Source organism: Palaemon carinicauda, chromosome 6 (genome assembly GCF_036898095.1).
Source record: "Palaemon carinicauda isolate YSFRI2023 chromosome 6, ASM3689809v2, whole genome shotgun sequence".
Taxonomy (NCBI): domain Eukaryota; kingdom Metazoa; phylum Arthropoda; class Malacostraca; order Decapoda; family Palaemonidae; genus Palaemon; species Palaemon carinicauda.
Window position 1 is genome coordinate 115,672,463 of NC_090730.1, and position 21,972 is coordinate 115,694,434.

The 21,972-nt window shown below is 30.1% G+C and overlaps 1 protein-coding gene across 3 annotated transcripts in view; it reads right to left on the bottom strand.

Moving 5' to 3' along the window:
- Positions 1-21,972, bottom strand: part of jbug (filamin-type immunoglobulin domains fbug) — a 291,607-nt gene that overhangs the window by 13,722 nt on the left and 255,913 nt on the right. For 2 of the 3 annotated variants that reach the window (XM_068375344.1, XM_068375342.1), the window contains 13 exons: positions 21,066-21,287; positions 20,606-20,883; positions 20,087-20,204; positions 19,639-19,776; positions 15,597-15,770; positions 13,295-13,434; positions 12,517-12,720; positions 9,855-10,056; positions 9,581-9,687; positions 7,284-7,439; positions 3,162-3,315; positions 1,579-1,740; positions 238-618 (listed from right to left, as the gene is read on the bottom strand). In XM_068375344.1, the coding sequence (XP_068231445.1) occupies positions 238-618; positions 1,579-1,740; positions 3,162-3,315; positions 7,284-7,439; positions 9,581-9,687; positions 9,855-10,056; positions 12,517-12,720; positions 13,295-13,434; positions 15,597-15,770; positions 19,639-19,776; positions 20,087-20,204; positions 20,606-20,883; positions 21,066-21,287 (2,436 nt within the window). The remainder of the gene's footprint in view (positions 1-237; positions 619-1,578; positions 1,741-3,161; positions 3,316-7,283; positions 7,440-9,580; positions 9,688-9,854; positions 10,057-12,516; positions 12,721-13,294; positions 13,435-15,596; positions 15,771-19,638; positions 19,777-20,086; positions 20,205-20,605; positions 20,884-21,065; positions 21,288-21,972) is intronic. The other variant, XM_068375343.1, reaches the window with a different exon arrangement.

The following is a 21,972-nucleotide window of genomic DNA, read 5'->3' on the forward strand; positions in this document are numbered from 1 at the left end:
ACTTAAAGTATTTCTAGAATACCTTTTTAAGTTAGTGAATGACACTAATTTGCAATACATATACTGTAGTAGCCTTTTAGTTCCGCACAAGTGGCCAATGCAGATAATTTTTTATTTTTTAGAAACAAAGTACTTTTTACTGAAGAACCTTCAAAATTATAGGTTTTCATTAAAACCTACCTGGTTTCAATATTTGGTCACAGTCTTAATAAACTGGTTATTACAATATTTACTTACATTGGAACATGCATGGTTCACCAACAGCAGTCACAGTCTTGTTGCTATCCAAAACAACTCTGGAAGCATCATATGCCGTACACTGGAAGGGGGAGCCTTTCACATGCGAATTAGAGCAAAGAACCTCTATTTTGTAGTTTCCTGGTGTGTGAGGAGTGTATTCTGCTAATAAGTTACCATCCTTTTGCTGATAGCACTTTACTGTGACAGCCCAATCTTGTGGCCCGGTAATGAGGACATCAAAGTCTTTAGATGGTTGATTTAAAGTTTCGATAACAAATGAAGTTGATTTGTTAACTCTTGCTTGATGTAGTCCAAGACCAGTAGCTGTTACTGCATGACCAGTGGCAGGGTTGCGTACAGGTACTTCAAATGGTCCACCTGGAATAAAACAAAAGATTTTCAAATACAAGGGTAATGTTATCTTCTTTAAATGAGAATCATATTTTCTAGTACTAAGACATTTTTATTTACTTTACAAAATAAAACTTGCATACTGATTAAAAGAAATTGACAACCAAAACATTAGCTTTGTCCTCTACAAAATGAATAGTAATTTGAGTTATATATCTTCATTCTGATCTGTTGTGAGCTAAGAAGAGTATTAAAGTTAACATATTAAGTAAAAACAACTTTAATTCACACCAGTTTCACATTTTAAAAGGATTGAACCATGGATAGTGTTACAGCTTTAATTCGAGTCAGTTTCACATACATGACTGTATCAATCAAGAGCTAAATAGTGAACACAGTAACTATACTAAAGTTAAATACTACTGTTATTATTATTATTTTTTCTGCAGCTATCATTCTCATTATATTATTTTATCATATTAGGGATGGTCTAAATAAGCACTTTCTTAAAGATGCCTATAGTATAAATTTATTCCTTTAGGTTATGGAAAATATTATGCTTAACATATTAGAAAAAAAAAATTACTGGATGAGGCATATAACTGCTGTCAGTAAATATTTCATATTATTCAAAAGCTGTATTGCTTTTTTTTAGTTTTAAATCCCCTAACTCACAATAATTACTAAAGCCACATGTCACTTACCGACAATCTAAAGGAATAGCTGCATGTAAAGGATGAAAATTTTGCCACGAATTATATGATACTCAAAGGAAAAAATTCTTAATAAAATCATGAAAATAATCTTCATCACTTGCCTTACTTATAGCTTTGTTATCTATAATAATTATGCATTGAAAACAGAAGTTAATTCATGATCTTTTGAATATTCATAATTGAAAGTAAATAATCTTTTCTGTTTGGTAACTGGCAGACTAGATAAGACAATGTAAACCACACTTTTATTTTCATAAATAATAAATATTACCTTGAACAGGTACTCCACTATAGCGCACATCAACCTTGTGTGGAATAGGAGCCCTTGGGTAAAATAGAACCTGGTATAGTCCACCACCAAGGTCTCTTATTGAATGTTTGACATCTTGGCCAGCTGCTCGAACACCCACAGACAATGATCCCCTGCCAGCACCTAGATGGAAACAAAATTAATATAAAATGCAAATTATATAGTATATGCAGTGCAAATTTGTAGAACAGTATTTTGATTCCCAAACTAATGTATGTAGACAAAACGCATATTATTATTTCACAAACCCACTTTTGGAAGAATGTATTTATAGTACAGATAGTTTCATTATGATATGTAGCCATGTATTTGAGCTATATAAGGTACTCTCTGTAAAGCACTTTTAATGTATTTTATTATAGTATTTCTGTCACTTCTCTATTATATCTAAGATTATGTGAAATTCATGAAATCATTTTACAATATTTTATTTTTGTAGGTAACTGACAGAAGAACTACAACTCCAAGCATAAGTACAGCTGTTCAAATACCCTGCAATTCAATTAAAAAGTTTAATAATGCTGTAATGAATGGGAATTTTTTCCAGTTATTCGAAATGAGCATTTCAATTCTATTATATATTTCATACCTAACTGAAAAATTAGTTGATGGAGAGAAAATTTGGACTTGAATATAAAGCAAGTAACAGATCCACTTATCAAGGATGGAAGATTATAGGAGTCAAGAAAATGGGGACAAGGAAAGAGTTCCATGTTACAAAGAATGACATTAAGGAAAAACAGGCACTAAACCATGTTAGTCAAAGATTCCTATCTTCCACAAAGTAAACTACTTACACAGGAAATATAATAAGAGACCAATTAATTTTTTTGCATAAATCTACCTGGAGAGAAGGACTCTCTTTAAGATCTCTAGAGCAATGGTCAGAATAATAGACAAAGAAGTTACATTGCAACAAAAGAATATTTGAATAAAAGAGACGATTAGCAGTTACTGATCAGAAAAATCACTGTTGTTTCAACCTTATCAAGGAAGAAACAAGGCTTGATACTATCTAAATGTGAGAGAAAAACTCTTAACAAGTACAGATATATCTATCAAAACAAACTGGAATTTTAAACAATTTAAACATCTGATGTAACAAACTATAAAATATTATTTTCTCTAAACATAATAAGGAAAAAGTAGACAAAAGAATCAGTACAGCTGCATTGAAGGCATTAAGTGTACCCAAGTTAAAAGGTCTCCCTTCAAATATGTTTCGAGTTGATTAATGGAGGAAAACTAATTCAAAGTTGGGTGCCAACAAGATAAGGATGGAAAAACAAGAAACAAGAGATTAATCATTAAAAAGTGTGAAAAGAAAATGTTAAACTGGAATAGATTTCTAGCAACTGGAAAGGAAATAAATGTACTATTATCAATGACAGTTTTAATGAAAAGAGTGGTCTAAGCTATTTCTTTTATTCTTATAATCATTTCAGTTCAGTGGACTGAGTCTTAAGAGGTCTGTCCCTTACTGAAGTTGTGGCAACCACTTTATACATTAGACTCATTTGACTATCCATTACATGATTTCTTACCTGAAGCATCAACCTTCAAAGCACACTCCTGGCCAGAAAAACATTCCCCAGAAAGTTGAAGCTTTACTCTACGAGGATCAGCTGCTTCAACTGTGTATGGAGTACCACTAATAGGTGCACCCTGGTGTAACACTGCAACACTGTACGACCCAACCTGTAATTAGGTAGAATGTGTTGGAGAAATTTAAACAGCTATTACTAAAATTAATAAGCAAATATAAATTTGATCACAGTTTCTTTGCTATAAATATTACAACTAGACCATAGAAAACCTTATCTCATATAACTGGTCCTCATTGTACTTTAACAGTCAATAGAATTTCTATAAATTCAAACATAAATGCACTATACCAATTAGTAGCATTTAAACTATATATATATATATATATATATATATATATATATATATATATATATATATATATATATATATATATATATATATATATATATATATATATATATATATATATATATATATATATATATATATATATATATATATATATATATATATATATATATATATATATATATATATATATATATATATATATATATATATATATATATATATATATATATATATATATATATATATATATATATATATATATATATATATATATATATATATATATATATATATATATATATATATATATATATATATAATATATATATATATATATATATATATATATATATATATATATATATATATATATATATATATATATATATATATATATATATATATATATATATATATATATATATATATATATATATATATATATATATATATATATATATATATAATATTATATATATATATATATATATATATATATATATATATATATATATATATATATATAATATATATATATATATATATATATATATATATATATATATATATATATATATATATATATATATATATATATATATATATATATATATATATATATATATATATATATATATATATATATATATATATATATATATATATATATATATATATATATATATATATATATATATATATATATATATATATATATATATATATATATATATATATATATATATATATATATATATATATATATATATATATATATATATATATATATATATATATATATAGATATATATATATATATATATATATATATATATATATATATATATATATATATATATATATATATATATATATATATATATATATATATATATATATATATATATATATATATATATATATATATATATATATATATATATATATATATATATATATTATATATATATATATATATATATATATATATATATATATATATATATATATATATATATATATATATATATATATATATATATATATATATATATATATATATATATATATATATATATATATATATATATATATATATATATATATATATATATATATATATATATATATATATATATATATATATATATATATATTATATATATATATATATATATATATATATATATATATATATATATATATATATATATATATATATATATATATATATATATATATATATATATATATATATATATATATATATATATATATATATATATATATATATATATATATATATATATATATATATATATATATATATATATATATATATATATATATATATATATATATATATATATATATATATATATATATATATATATATATATATATATATATATATATATATATATATATATATATATATATATATATATATATATATATATATATATATATATATATATATATATATATATATATATATATATATATATATATATATATATATATATATATATATATATATATATATATATATATATATATAATGTATGAGTGTGTGTGTGTGTGTGTTTGTATGTATGTGGTGGATGGTATTGTCATGAAAGATCTCAATGCTAAGGATGTTCAGAATTATGAAAAGACTATACAGCATGTACAGAGTGGTAATTGAACACTGGTACTACAGATTAATAAATAGATCAGGAATCCAGAACTTATCACACCCCACATTTTATCTAGAAAAAAAATGAAAGTGTAGGTCAGCATCTGATGACCAGACTGGAGAAAAATGTTCAAAAATAGCAGAATAAAAGAATCAACACATTTCCTCTGAATAGGCAGGTTCTCAAAACTTTTCAACGTAATCACTCAACACACTGCATTATATGTGCAATTAAAGAGACATGCCAGAAATGTTTCTCAAAATAGAATTTGCAATCACAGTTTTGTGGATGAGCTGCATCTTATTAAGGGAATGTTTTCAATCAAAAGATCTGGGGAGGATAAAATTTCCTAGACCTACTAACAATCATACACGAGTTTCCTTATGGTTAAATTCATCCTTTGCAATTAGCACTATGCACTGATCATAGCTAGAACTCTGTTAGGGGATTCAGCAGCCACATATCTATACTCAGGAGAAAGGATTAATGCTAAGAGTAGCATCCTCTGTATCAACAGCAAGCGTTTTTTTTCAAGGCTAAGCCACATGTATTGTGCATATGCATGAAAAGCAAAGGGCAAAAAAACCCTATCCTAAGGTACACCTAAGATTATATATATATATTCTTGTAGTCACTATTGAGCCCTTAAAAAATACTCATTGTCCCTGAAGGAGGATAGTGCCATTTTTAATTCCAAATTTAAAATACAACTCTTTCAAAAATATTGGTAACTGTTTAAGTCTGATTGACACAGTCTAAAGCAGCACTAAAAACAAGACCAATCATAAGACCTTCCATCCCCAGCACCAGGCCTTGTGGCTTATCTTCCTAATTTAAAATCCAACTACTCTTTGCAATCTATTTGGTAACTGCCTAAGTCCAATACCAGAAACAAGGGATTTCGGTACATTTTTGTAAGAAGAGCATCAGAAACAAAGATCCCTCTGAAAGCCAAACTGCAAACTAGGGAACAGATTATTATATTTGACATATACTTTTGGACATTTATCAAACCAAAACTTTAGTAAATAGGGGAGTTACAGAAATTGGGCTGTAATCTGCAGAGGTAAAGTTACCACAACCACATTCACCAAATGGAGTAACATTATCAATTCCCAAACAAGGTCAAATTGCTACCTTGCAAAAAATAGTTAGTAACTAAAAACCCAGCTGTCTTTTTGAAACAAAAAATACAGTATGTAGGTGTAGACTTCCACAAATATCAAGTTCAAGGACTGAAAAGATAAACTACTCAGTGTATCTTCAAGAAAACAGGAATGAAGCTGTACTTACTATGAAAAACATCAAACTAAAGGGGTTAACTTTTTCTTTGATCATTAAGTAACGAAGACATATAGTTTAAATCTACACTAAAGACTGCAAATTTGATGATAGCCCCTCATTCATATTCCCATGTTATAACAGAAATGGTTTCTATTATGATAAAATTTTATTAATTTTCAAATGAAACATAAATTCTCAGCAACAGTTCTTAAATGAGTATGATTATTAAAATAAAATTAATTTACTCCTTTTCAAAAGATGATAAGCCCCTGGTCTCTATAAATAAGGATGTTTATAATAACTTAAATCAGGCATTGTCCTAGTAATTAAGCACCCAAGAAGAAATACTTTGGGCCTATCAATTATGTTGACAAAATTTCCCTTAGCAAGAGCAACAATTACACCTTTAGAAAAATGTTAAGTAATCTAAATGCCAAAGACTTCACGTAATGCAATTCCAATCTGCTTGAGATTTTATTAATATATACATATATAATTTTCTCCGGTCTGGTCATCAACTGCTGACTTGCACCTTAATTTGTTTTCAGATAAAACGTGGGGTGTAATTAGTTCCTTATCCCTGATCTATCTATTAATCTGTAGCACCATTGTTCAATTACCTCTCTGTACATGCTGTATAGTTTTTCATTAGCATACCCACTACCCTAGTACAATACACTAACAACTTTCATGACCTTAATTTTATTGAAATATAATTTCCTTTTATTATTTTTACAGAGAATTCTGTCAAAATATAATTCAAATCCTTCAAGTAACAATAAAAAAAAATACTAGTGTTTTTACCTGGTCTGCCCTGTACTCGGCACGATGAAGTCCACTACGTAACTTTACTAATCTAGCGGGAATTTGACCACCATCTGGTCCAGTGACTCTGATATCCAGTTCTCCATCCAAGCCCTTGGTATCCACTGTAAAAGATGCTGTGGTACCCGTTACAACCTGAAACAACACAAAAATAATAAGTCATAAACATAAAATGATCCATAAATGTTACAAAATATTACAATTGTGATATTGCAAATAAATTTCAATCCCTTGGTAGGTCTGGATTGTGTTATCATTCATAATGTTCATGTGTGAAATTTTGGGCATACTCTCCCAAAATCATTCATTCTTTCATCCCATAAATTATTTCTACCAAAGTAAACAAATCTTCAAAATTGACCTAAAGTATATGACATAATACATTATTCTTCTATATACCATACAGTAGAACATTAATGGGAATGCCAACACTGTAAGGCCCCATTATAATGTCAGGTAAGATTTTGAGCTTATGCTTAATAGGATTTACTTCTATTCTAACATGAAAATTATCAACCGATATGGAATAAATAATGTCTACAAAGAACTGCAAATATTTGACTTTCAAGTTTATGTAAGCTAGGTACAAAAAAATCACATTCAAATAAAAAAAGTTGAAATAGAAAAATTTTCCTGCCATACGGGATAACTTCATTCATTATGCATAACCTGAAATTCCCAATTATATATATTTACTCATCCTTGATTTTTTCCAGTACTTAAAAATATGATACGTGAGTTGACTGTATCACTAACTTCTTCACCAAAGTAGGAAATTACTCTGAAGTGTTCATAATAATCAGATGAAAACTAGCAATTGTTTTCTGGCTTTGGAAATTAGAAAAAAATTATATAGTACCAAAAATGACAGTAAAAGCATCAGAGATTAATTCATCTAAGCATTAATAAACTGTATGTTTATTTGTGTTTACCTGTATTTACTTCTAATTACTGTATTATACACCATATATACTATAAGTATTTCAAATGCATATTTTGTACTGATCTTTTGAAAAATGAAAACTTTATTATTAAAAACAAATTACTTACAAACCCATTAATGATAAGTTGCCATATCTTTAACCTGTTATGTGGCCCCTGTGTTGGATGGACCCTGCTGCTATCATACCATCACCCCATTCACTATCAAAGTACAGTATTCTAAGGAGTTATCTTTATCTTCAACCAAAATTTTCCCACCAGGATCAGCAACAATAGCAAAGGGATCTCTCCCTCTCTACCTCTTGTCATTGTCACTTGGTAATGATAAGTTATCATCACTCATTATCCAAAAATAAATCAGCCTTTTCAATATCTTTATCACTAAAGGATTCACAACTAGAGTTCTTCTTATCCAATGGATTGTAAATATCAGAGACTTCTTGTAATTATTCAATTTCTCCTCTTTAGAGTTCATTGGAAAAGAAAGCAAAAATTAAGAATTATTACAAGAAATGCTCAAAGTATATTAAAAAAAAAATGTGAGCTTTCTAATATTAAGCACCCAACTAAAAGCCTTTCATGTGCCGAGAGTGTTGCCAAATGATGTTTCTACAATTTTTATATGAGAAAATGTATCATTATGGAACGACAGCATGAAACGCGTATTTATAGTCATAAACGTAATCTCATGTTGATGGCAGTATTGAGAAATTATAGTACATATAATATTATGTGGGTGACGCTTAACAGGCTAAGGAGAAAATCTCAAGAAGCATCAATAAAATGAAAAAAGAATGCTCCTAACTGGTCTGGTACCCACAGAGTGACTTACGCCTAGACCTCCATTCTGTTGTGCTCTAATTTCAGGATTGAATGACATCTTTTATAATAGATAATTTTGTTTATGAAAAGATAATGTTTTGTATTATAAAAAAAACAGCTAGTTTATAAGAAACCACCAGTCATAAGTTGCCTGAATAATTATTGAGGATAGGAAGATGAGAGTGGTACCACTCAACATTGGTAAAGGTAAGGAAAGGGGCAGTGACAACCTTGTAATTGAGAGACAAGTGTCAGAGGAGTGTTCATCTTGTTAGTTGGGAGTCAAGGTTTGTCTTGTTCCTGGGAGCATCTTCAGAACTGAGAACTCACCCCCGTACTGTACATGTTTGCTATTTCTTGATCTCTCCAAATGTACCATAGAATGAAGGAAAGATTAAGATAAGTATAAAAATCAGACAATTCCACACCCATCCCTTGTAAATTGTCAAACTGCTACTACAGGATCCAGTGATTAGACATACTGTACATAACATTAAGATTTAGAACAGTACCTGTTTTAATCCGTCTCCTTTAGCAGTTACCATTTGGCTTTCTTTACGCTGTAGATTACGCACTTCTCGAGGTTCCAGTTCACGAACATCACACTTGAATGGAGAGCCTGAAGAATTCAATTGATAATAATTTCATCAAGTAAATCTTATTCAAGCTATTAAATATTTCATTATTTATCATCATTAAAGCACCCAGCTTTTCAAGGAAAACAAATAAAACTAATCAAGGTACTGTATATAAATCCATTACTTTATTTATAAGGATTAAACTAACCTAAGACTTCTTCCTCGTTGAAAGTAATGTTGACAAAATGAGGTATTGATTCATGAGGAGTGAAAGTTACATCATAAAGCCCTCTTGATCTTGCAGCTACTTCTGCTCTAACAGAGGCTTTTGCTGTTGTCACAACTAATTCTAGAGTACCTTCTCCTGCTTGGGACGCATCTACTGTGAAAGTTACTGGTCGATTCACCTGCTTAGGAAGTAGAAAACAATACGATCTAAAAGTTGAGTTTTACAAATATATTGCAAATCATAATTCTAATATTAGATATTTTAGTGTATTTCTATACTTTCCTGATGTTTATATTACTTCTTCACCAGAAGTTCATTTTATTGGTGTTTCCCCTCAGAATTTATAAAAATTTTTCCCTTTTTCTTTCCTTTCAAAAGATACAAGCCCCCAGTGGAACTAAGTTAATTTCTGAGCTACTCATAGAGAAGTTAAGGGCATTAAAACTCAATATAACAAAAACCAAACTAGTTAGTCTGTAGCAAAGACAAAGTTTGGAATTGTAGTACTAAATTCATTCCCTTTATAATCATCGAGCCAAGCCTTCTCTGCTCAATGAAATCTTTCTGAAATAACTGCCAAGTACTGTCAAGCATTTCAATAACACTTCCCATATTTTTACCAACAAAGAGCCATGAGTAAATTATATTACAGACCTTGCATCAAAGATTTTTGCCTATTATTATAATGATGGACTCCAAAGACAGCATTACATTCTATAACAAGGTTAGGTAACTCATCAATGTTATAAAGTACATGCAAACATTTGAGTCTAGTTGAAACTTATTGAACAGTTTGATGAAACTTTAAACCAAGTAGCTATTAAAAAACTGACAACCCTTTGATGTTTTCTTACCACGAAATTAAGGGTTTGAGAGGTATATGCTGTAAAGTTTAGAAACAGCTGTTTCAGAATACTTTGATAAAAACCTACTTTAAAAATTAAATACAGTAAGTTAGTTTTATCATACAATTTCTAGCACGATAAGTCCTAACACTGATCTTGTTTACAACTGGTAATTTGGTACACATGTTGAGGCTTATGAAAGAAATGCCTAGTATATGTAACAGCATCTCCCGAGGGATAGGGATGCCTATGCAATGGGATCTCCTGAGGAACGCAACAACCGAGGGACATTTATGTATTAAATTTGAGTTAACCTTTCCATTATTGTTAACTATAGTTCTAAGCTAGATATAGAGAATCCACAATAGTTTTTAAGCCTTTCTGCACCCAGACTTGTAAGGGTAATAAATACAGGACTGTTTCAAATTACAAAACTGAAGCAAACCCGTGAGGAGCTAGTGGCCAAACAATAAGCGAATGAAAAGAACAGATTGTAGGCTGTAAATTTCTGGATATTTCATGCTTGAATAACAAAAAAATTACCAATTTTGAAAAAAGGTAATTACAATTTTTCTCTGGAAAATTCTCATTTTGAGAAATATGGCTTCTAAGATTTTTTTTGCAGAGATTGGTTGAATATACTTTAGCATGCATAAGTATGTGCTTTTAATGGTAATTTTCCTCATCACTAGATATCATAAAGACACAATCATCATATTTCAGGGTTATTTACTAAGTAGTGGTGAACCCTTTCCCTCAAATGAGCAAGACGTTACAAACAAAATATATCCCCGTCTGGATACTTTCTGGACAAATTTTATGGTTAAGGCATATTTACTTATTGTCTCAAAAACATTATGCATCTTTCAGCATAGCCATGACATAAAAATATATAAATATATAAACGAAATGACAAATAAATAGGAGCTTCAGTTTTTTTCATAGAAATTGGTTGAATATACAGATGTGCTTGCATAAATAAAAAAAGGACCTTTTAGCATTAAACAAATTGTTCTCATTTAAAAAAAAAACTATCTGAAATATGAATTGTAGACATTCTCCTAGCTAAAAATACAATAATTTGAATTTCCAAAATTCTAAGCATAAGTTGTGAGTCAACCTCCTTAGTTAAGTTAAAACCTAGACAGGGTGATCACTAACTTGGATGGTAAATGAGTATTGGTGTGTCCCAATGTTATCTACTACATAAAAAAAGAACTATTCTGTTTCTATAAATTGCCTTAAACAACACTTTCTTTCAAAGGCTGTTATGAGTAACAAAAGGCAGGCATTCTGTTTACAATGTAGAAGCTTTAACACTGCCCAGTGTCTACTCTGCAGTTCCATAAACACAAATTTTCAACATAATTCCATGGAGGAACCATGAGATATTGTACGTTTCACCATAGTTATTTAAAACTCAGTGCTTTCCCTGTGCAGAAATGCTAACCAAATGAGTAGCTGACAAATTAAAATGCACTAAAAGCTTATCACAATTTGGAAGGGGAGAACTATGTCTTTACATGAGCTGCAATGGAGAAAACTATAGAACAGGCAACACCTAGTGTACTACTTACCATTAACTGCTAGACTGTCTCATTACTTTACTGGGGGATTACATTATTTGAAAGGAAAGAAAATGGGAATATATCTTATAAATTTTGAGGGGTAAACACTGATAAAACAAACTTCTGGAGAAGAAGCAATATGACTCTCTGGGAAGGTCAACAGAAATAAAATACAATTAAAATAATAAATCCTGTTCTTGCCAGATATTATACACTTGAATAACTTACCTTGGTATGATTTAGGCCTGTAACTTGAACTTTCGTAACATCATAGATATTACATGTGAAAGGTGATCCTCCCACACTTTCTCCATCCATAATAACATTAATAGTATGAGGGCCAACTTCAGTGGGCTGGAATTCAGCTCCAAGTTTATTTGGTAATTCACCACTCACTGTAACAGGTACACGTGCTCCTGCTGGTGATGTCACCTGAGAATTTAAATTAAATGAAAACCATATCCATATTTTTAATCAGGCAATCCACTAAATTTTATGTAAATCTAAATACAGTATCTTATAGAAGGACACTCCAAAATAAAACCATTGTTCTCTAGTCCTGGGTAGTGCCATAGCCTCTATACCATGGTCTTCCACTGTCTTGGGTTAGAGTTCTTTTGCTTGAGCATACACTTGGACACACTATTTTATCTTGTTTCTTTTGTTCATGTTTTTATGAAATTTTTATAGTTTATATATGATAGATCTAATTCAATGTTGTTAATGATGTTAAAATATTTTATTTTGATTGTTATTACTTCTCTTGTAGTTTATTTATTTCCTTGTTTCCTTTTCTCACTGGGTTATTTTATCCCTGTTGGAGCCCTTGGGCTTATAGCATCATGCTTTTCCCAACTAGGGTTATAGCTTATCTAGTTATAATAGCAATAATGATAATAACAATTTATAAAGCGAGATTAAGAAAAAAAATCACTAATAACGAATTTTCAAGGAAACTTATATGTATAAAAGAGTATAATTCATGATAAGATAATTGTCCAGTTACCTGTATGATGCAATCAGTAACATCAGCACTTCGTGGATCAACTGTGATGACAGCAGGACGGGCCAAAGAAGACATTTTTATTCCAGCACCAGAAATAACAACCTGACTACTGTCACTAACACGGCACCTGAATGGGGACCCTGTGTAATTAAAAAAATAAAAAGCACAACTATAAATTCTGTACATGTAGACTGGCTGTTTGAATCAAAAGAAAATGTTATGCAAAAGAAACTAACATCCCTTTTATGAAGATTACACTTTTAAGAAATTGTTTTGTACATACTATATAAGGAAAATAAAATAAAAAGGAATAGATTATTTAATCCCTCATCAGACTGCCATGGAAATCCCATGCACTTTTCATATACAGTGAATAAGATATATTTAGTATACTGTACACATCTGAAATGAAGGAATATCATTCTTAAAAGTGAAGAAAACCATAAAAATTTTAAGTTTAACTTACACAATGTTTTATGGAAGTGTACTTCACCTGATGACTTCCTCCTGACAAGTTTTTTAGACATATTGTAACTTTTCTTGTGAGCCAATAACTTAACAGCTTACCCAGAACTCCAAGAAAAATAAAGCCTACATTGAGTTTGAAGCAAAAAGGGTACATACTTGAATAACATCTACTATTCAAATTAAAAATAATATTTCATCAGCTTTTCTCTAGGTCAAATAGTAAAAAAAATATTTTCACTTCCTTTCAGATGCAAATCTACCAATTTAACTTTATGAAAACTAATTTTCAATGCTATCAGCCTCCCTATAAAAATAACAACTTGCGCATGACTAAACGAAACTGGTTACGTATGTAACTATTTAGAATACTAGGAGGTCTCTCCCCCTCGAAAATTATGATCCTCCTCTGAAGAGATATAAACTTACAAGGAAAACACTTAAATCTTTATTTCATCATTTACTGTAAAGAGTCATGCCTTGAGAATTCAGACCAAATATTACTTAAAAACTCAAGATAAGAGACGACTGGTGAAATTTAACCGAGGCCCTTTGTTCTACTTATCTATTTTTGTTTTGTCAAAAACTTACAATGTTAATATGAAAATAGAACATTCTAGAGCATTTGAAATCTTGAAAATTAGCTGCAGTATTCTAAAAATGAAATTTTACGTTCATTATCATTTGTCAAATGATAATGATTTTACTTTTAGATTTCACAATTGCTTTTGTTAAAAAAGTCCATATCACATTTCAATAAAAACACTTATTGGCATAATGTGCAGTAAAAGCTGATGATGTATTACATTATATCCCAATTTCACAGTTAAATCTTAAAGTATATATTAAATTTAAAAATTGCACTTGAACATAAGATAAACGTATTGAAAAACAAGCTACATCATCCACAAAATTATCTAGATGTTCCAGGAGAATACTTTAATAACTTTACTCAGAAATACAACTACTGACAATTAATGAATGTTCTGGCCAAGTTCATATCACCTAAATCAGGAAAAGATAAATATAAACAAATCTGATTACTATCAGCTTAAATCAGAAATTTGTGGTCTAATTATCTGATTCAACGGACACCACATAATACAACAATATTTTTCTCTAGCAAAGATTCCTTGTGTATTAGAATGATTTGAAAACTAATAACTATACAGAAACTTGGTTTACATACAATAAAAGACTTTTAATCATAAAGAATTAAGTATCATACTTCTGAACTTATGATCGCATCCTTATCTGTGTGGTTTACTGATAAAAGAGGAGGACATAACATAATGGTAATACAGTACTATAGATATGTGATAACAACTATTCATCAATTTACATTTATATAAGGTATAGCTCTTGAAAGCTACGAATGCTGACTAGTCTTTTTAGTTTAACTAATTAATAATGATGATAATTATTAATGATAATTAAAGTAAAAATTATAATAAAAACAATAATAATTCCAGTAAAAGAGAAATTATTTTATTTTTTAAACTTTGGTTTTAAAGAATGTTTCTAATGATCAATAAAGGCTGAAGAAATATTCATAGCAATAGTTCCTTTAACTTATGGTTATATTTAAATGGACAAAAGCAGCAATAAATTTCATGGCAAACTTGAATACTTAGTAAAAAAAAAAAAAAAAAAGGGAATAAGGATGACAAAAAATCTGATCAATATTCTCAGATGTACTGTTAAATCTCTATATAACATAATTCTTGAAATCATTCAAGAAGTATACCTATCCTTAAATATTTTTAAGATACACTAACAAGTACAGGCATTTTATAGGAGCATATACACGTAGTACCTACAGAACCATGATACTCACCAGGTACAGGTTCCCCATTGAATTTGACTGAGAGTGTGTGAACAGCTGCCTCCTTTGGTTTAAAGTTGACTCTAAATCTTGCATGTCCTTCAGACTGTACGTAGTTGGGTACATTTCGACCATTAACCGACACAATAATTTCCAGATTTCCAGCACCGGCCTGTGATGCGTCAACTGTGGGAAACGAAAGTAACCAATTATAAGTGTTTTGATTTTTCTCAAATGTTCTATAAATAAGTACAGTATTTTGTTTATAAGCTGATTATTATACTCAATTGCACTGAGATTTTAGGAAAGTTAGTATACTTTTCTTTATATAATTTATTTGGTCATCTACGCAAGATTAGACAATATTATCGGAGTAAAGTTTTTTTTATAATGAAAGAATACAGTAATTATGCCTTCAAGAACAAGAAATGATATTTTTTCGAAATGATGCAAGAGTTTCTCACTTATCTTAAAACAGGTATCTGGAAAAGTTTTAAAATCAGAAATAGGAAGGTTTATTTAGAATTTTTATACTTTACTCGCATATATTTGCAGATATATAACACAATTAGAATACTTAACTACATATTCAAAATTTGTAAATTCAAAATTTTATAATCAAGTGATACTGAAACAATTTAATCTCCCCTTTATAACAAATCAACAATCAAATTTAGTCTATACTCTACTGTAATTTACTTGAAATATATACTGTATATTTCCATGCAAAGGGCAAAATTTTAAAACTAGGTTTGGATGAAAAAGTCCGGGTTCACACATTACACGAGAGATACTTTTGGAATAACGAAAATATCTATTTCCTTGACCTCTGTTGTATTGTTGTTAGGGTATTCTAATTGCATATTGTTCATTAACAGGTTAGTAGTTTGGAAGGATTGACTTAAAACCTTATACAGTAATATACTCATTTTAATTATGGTATATAGTTTTATGTTTAAGTAAAATAAGAATATTTACTGGTAATTTTATCTTTAAATATTTATAATATTGTACTTGGGCTCTGTTGTGTGAACTTGTTAGCAGGCTAGCCTTATTGTTCAAAACCTAGAGTTTTCCGTATTTGTATTATTTTTACTACCTGATATACAGTATTAGTTAGGAAGGATCGACTTAACAAAATATTTCAGTATAATCATGCACTGTAGTTGTGTGTATAATTAAAATAAGAAAAAAAATTTTTCTTTATTACAATACTTCTCTTCTCTTCTTCTAGTTCTTTTGTGGTAAATATGACAGAAAAATGGTTACCCCAAATATCTTGTCTGGCTACTTTATTTCACATATCTTACAGCATAACATCCCCTTAAAAGACTTCTCTTGGCTATCAAAATACATTCTTCTTACCTTTAATGCCTACCAACTTAACAGAGACGCCTAGATTATTTACTACAGTCAAGTGCACTAGAAACTAGCAGTTAGGTCTTACAACTCCATCCCCTCACCAGGGACTTCATTGCAAGAATTAGTTGCTAGAGTAATTAGAAAAATAATTAATATTTTATGTCCTGTTTTTCAAACTTAATTAGTGTTGATTAGAGCTCTTAATATTTACCACATATTTCTCATATAAAACGACCTTTAGATAAAACAAGGTAAAACATTACAGCAAATTTTAATTCAATTATCTCATATCAGAAGTATAAGACGACTGGTAAATTACAAACCATCTGTGCATCGGCTAGCTTTTGCAGCAACAGATTATGTTATCAAATATTGGTTACTAATGTTGTTTTACTTACTGTATCCTTAGAAATTCAATATAAATTACAGGCAATTTAACATCATGTTTTATCTAACCATGGCACTAAAATGGAAACCATTGTTTTGTTTCTGTTTCATCGCCTATCATACTGAACAAACGAACGCATTTACACATCCAAGTGATAACTAATGATACCACGTAATAGCTTTTAGTAAAGATGATGTTACTGTATTACAAATATTTTACTAACTGTATACTCAAAAATTCAAAATGAATTAAATAAAGGCAATTCTATATCATGTTTTTCCTAAACACACTGTCAAAAAGAGAATCCATAGTTTTGTTTACATTTCATTGCCAATCACAAATGAACAGACGAATGAACAAACAAATGTACTCATTTATACATCTTAGTGATGACTATTAATACAATTAGTTTTTAGCAAACTAAATGAAAACTGTTATTCATTGTATTTTTGAAATTATATTAAGAATACTATTTGTTTTTCATCTGTAAACCTATCCTCGACAGCAGTAGTTTGAATCAGCTAATTATGTTTACATTTCCTCAGCTAGGTTCACATAGAAGAAATTTGATTTAGTTGGTAATGAATTATTACTGTACTTCAATAAAGGGATTTTGACGAAGGAAAAATCTATTTCTGGGGAGAGACCTGTGACGCCCGGTGAAAAGTCCTTCTTTCTACCTTTTCTGATATAAATCTTCCAAATATACCAGAGAAAAATAAAAGCATGGAATACAGAGGTTACTACCCTCACGCGAGCACCTCGTGAGTGTCGTGTATACATCAGGGGCGTGTGAAAACCACTATTCACAGGCTGTCTTCCAATTAGATAACTCCTTCATCAAAGGGAAGGGCTGTAATAAAGACCCAAGAAACCACACTTGTACCACGCCACCGTCACCCACACGAACGCCTTCTAGGTCATCCTTCTGTTCTGGACTTGCCCGCAAAGACTTAATTTGTTTGTGCTCGGTGTTTTTCGCAAGTGATTGTCGTTAATTCAACATGACTGACGCTGCTACTTCACCTTTACCAATGTTAAGTACCATAGTTTGTTTTGACAGTTTTTTTCAGTACCGGGCATTTGTTCTTAAGGAACTCGGATGTCTCCCCCTACAGCCCCAGACGTACTTCAATAAACTATCTATTATGATGATATATAAGGTAAAAATGGATTTATTACCTTTATTATTATTTATTTCATAATGTAAATATTTTTTGTGTATAAGAGTGGTTATCACACTGAGTCCAAAGCTAGCCTACTGATAAACACCACTTGGAATTCAAGGTTTGATTTTTAAAATGGTAGTATAAGCCTACTCCCAATTTTCCAGGGTAAATTTTAGGATTTAAAGGCCGTCTTATACGCAGAAATATATGGTATACAGTATCCGTGTCACCAAATCTATATGACTAGGGCTAATACATGTTTGCTATTCTTTTCAACCCTCATTGCTAAATATCCAAGAACTTCATGAACTTGAGTTAAAGGACATATTGAATGCTCAATAATGGTCAGGCCTTGGTTACTCCTTACCTATTTAGATAACCTATCATTCAGACAAGCTAGATGTGTGGCAAGTTAGATATATCCATCACTCATCTTCTCCTTCCCCCAAACCATTACTCAATACAGATATCTGGATCTTGACTCTCAATGTACTTTTTCATAAAAAAGACATTCCTTAATGCTTCAGCTAGTTTTACAGCTTAGGAGTCATACAAAGCCAATGATTTCTTGGTGAGAAATAAATCATCCTTCAGTAAGTTGTTGTTAATACTGATTCACTTGTAGTAATTTACATTAATTATTTACATGATGGAATAATCAATTTAGTGAACTGCTCTCAGTATTTTTCTAATCTAGACAGATATTCGACTCCAATCATGTAAAATTTGTCAACTGTATAAATTCAGGGAAATTTTTTTAAACAAACCTGTTTTGACAATGGTAACCATTGTTTACCATCAAAGTTCTTTACTTCCCTTCCCTTGGATTGGACATAAGATCATCAATTCAAAGGCCATGATATTGAAAAAGTGATGGAGGGACAGGAAGTTATACCTCGCTGTAATGGCTTCTTTCAGTCCCATATCAAACACAATCTTACTTAATTCTAGAGAAGCTTCTTTCAACCCATGTAAAACACAAAATCTTGGTAAATTTGTAGGCATTTACCTTTAAAAGAAAGTGATAGGTTCTAGTAAGACCATGGTTTGTATCTACAAACCAATTTGCAATTTTGTAGTTCTGTTCTTAATTTGTGTTGAGTACATGATAACGCCCATAAAAATATGAACTTACTTGAAAAGTAAACAGGCTTTGCAACAATACCCGTAGCAACTTCTGTAACTCTGACTTTATTGGCATCATAGGCTTTAACAAGAAATGGGGATCCAGGCACTAACATTCCAGCTACTCTCACTTCAACACTGTGATCACCTGAAAAAAAAAAAAAAAACCTCTGTAAATAATGTGTTCCTCTAACATTAGAACATAAAACTAAGCAAAATGACATATCTGAAACTAATTTCATAGTTAATTCAGATATTGCTTACTGATTGACTATGGAAATAAAGTTCAGAATTCCCAATATTGCCTGTAAAACATAATACTATGCCAAAGCATTGACAACACTGTGATATTAAAATTTTCAGTCTTCAGCAATATGACATTAAATGATTTATGATATCATAAGTGTATGTCAATAAATTTGTACTGAAATCATTAAAAAGTAGGTAAATATACTGACCAACTTCTACTGGGGTATATTCCACCATCAGTTTTCCTTCATCAGTAGTCGAAACTCGGGGCTCAAGAGGATGTCTTGATGGTGAAAGTATTTTTACTTCTAACTGGTCCATGGTTGCCTTAAAACATATTCATAAAGAAGTATTACATACTGTACATCTCTAACAAAAATCTAGCTAGTAGGTATATAAAAGTAAAGCAAAGGTTTTATTAATGCTTAGGATTCATATTTGGGAAAACAAAATCAAAATTTCATCTACATAATCATCTAATTTTAATTCTTCATATCTCTCTATATCTATTCTCATATGTATTAGCCATTGGAAGATAACCATTGAAATTGTCTATCTTTGGGAGAGCCACAATATTGTCATCGTCATTTCAACACTCAAAATGTGCTTAAAGATAAGTTATCTGGATTGGTGAGGTATATGCACATTATTAGTTTAGTAGTACACTCAGAATGCTTGTTCGATTACTCTTTCCCAAAGTACAATAATAAAAATAGCACTTCCCATACCTGAGAATCAACTGTGAATGTTGCTGGCCTGTCAACAGGAACTTTTTCCAGGCCAGCTCCTGCTACAGTTACCCTTGACACATCAACAACTTCACATGAAAATGGTGAGCCAGGAACATTCTCTCCATTAAACTTGAGTTCTACAACATGAGGTTTTGCTTCCTTTGGTGTAAAGGATATCGCATACACATGATTGCCTTGTGCCTGAGCACTTGTTGGGACTTGGCCATTATTGACTGTAACTTCGAGGTTTCCAGGGCCAGCATTGTTTGTTTCCACTGTAAATAAATATACATATATAAATATGTATTGCTGACATTAGAATATTTTCATTAATGCAGTAGTATTATCCACAGCAACATAAAGGAAACAAAATGGTGAATCAAGACAAAAAATTCAGCAACATTTTACTGGCAAAACTTTGTAAAAGTAAGCTAACAATAAGAATAATAATACTTACCAAGGAAAGTTACTGGTTTAGCCACCATTCCTCTGTCTACCGGGCGAACTTTAATTGCAGAGACATCATACACTTTACAGCTGAATGGTGAACCGGGAATTGCCTCGCTGCTGTATGCAACATGGATCCTATGCTCACCAGCACTTTTGGGGGCGAACTCCACTTTGAATGTGTGGTCTCCATTGTCTCGAACCTGCGCTGGCACTGGCAATCCATTGGGGCCTATACAGATGTGGCCAAGTTAGTGTGGCCCTATGCTACACCAGAGGGTGGAGTAGAGGCTGGATATGGTAACAGTAAGGTATTGGGGTGGAAGGACTAAGAATGAGAATGGGCAGTAAGGAGCCACTAATGAGAAACAGCAAGGATCAGGGGCTCTCTGCCTTTGGCCATTCAGTACAGATGCATCAACTAGCGTTAGTCACTTTATAGATTCAATATTTGCAAAAAAGAAAAAAAAACAAGAACACAGTACTGTAATATTGATTAATTACCTTACATGAAAATTACAAGATTAAGATAATAAGACTAACTCACAAAGATAACAAAGTATTAAATATTCATCAGCATACTTGCTACTAGTATAACAAGTCATATGATGCACTTTCCTTTCTGATGCAAAAGTTTGATAGGAGCAAAGGCCTCAGAGAAAATCTGTTGGGGATTTTAGGGTTAATTTGGGTTATATGAAAAATTGAGTTTATGAAAACCTCCGGAAAAAGTCAGTTTTACAAAGTCTTTTAAAAGCACATCAATAATAGATGGTCTATAGTCATTTATCTATAAATTCAATTAAAAATTACAGACTAAGTTCAGTAATTCAGTCACTATAGCCAGTTCTGTGTAAAAAAAAAAAAAAAATTAATAAAAAGAAATCTCTGCACCGTCTTCTGGTCATCCGTCTGGA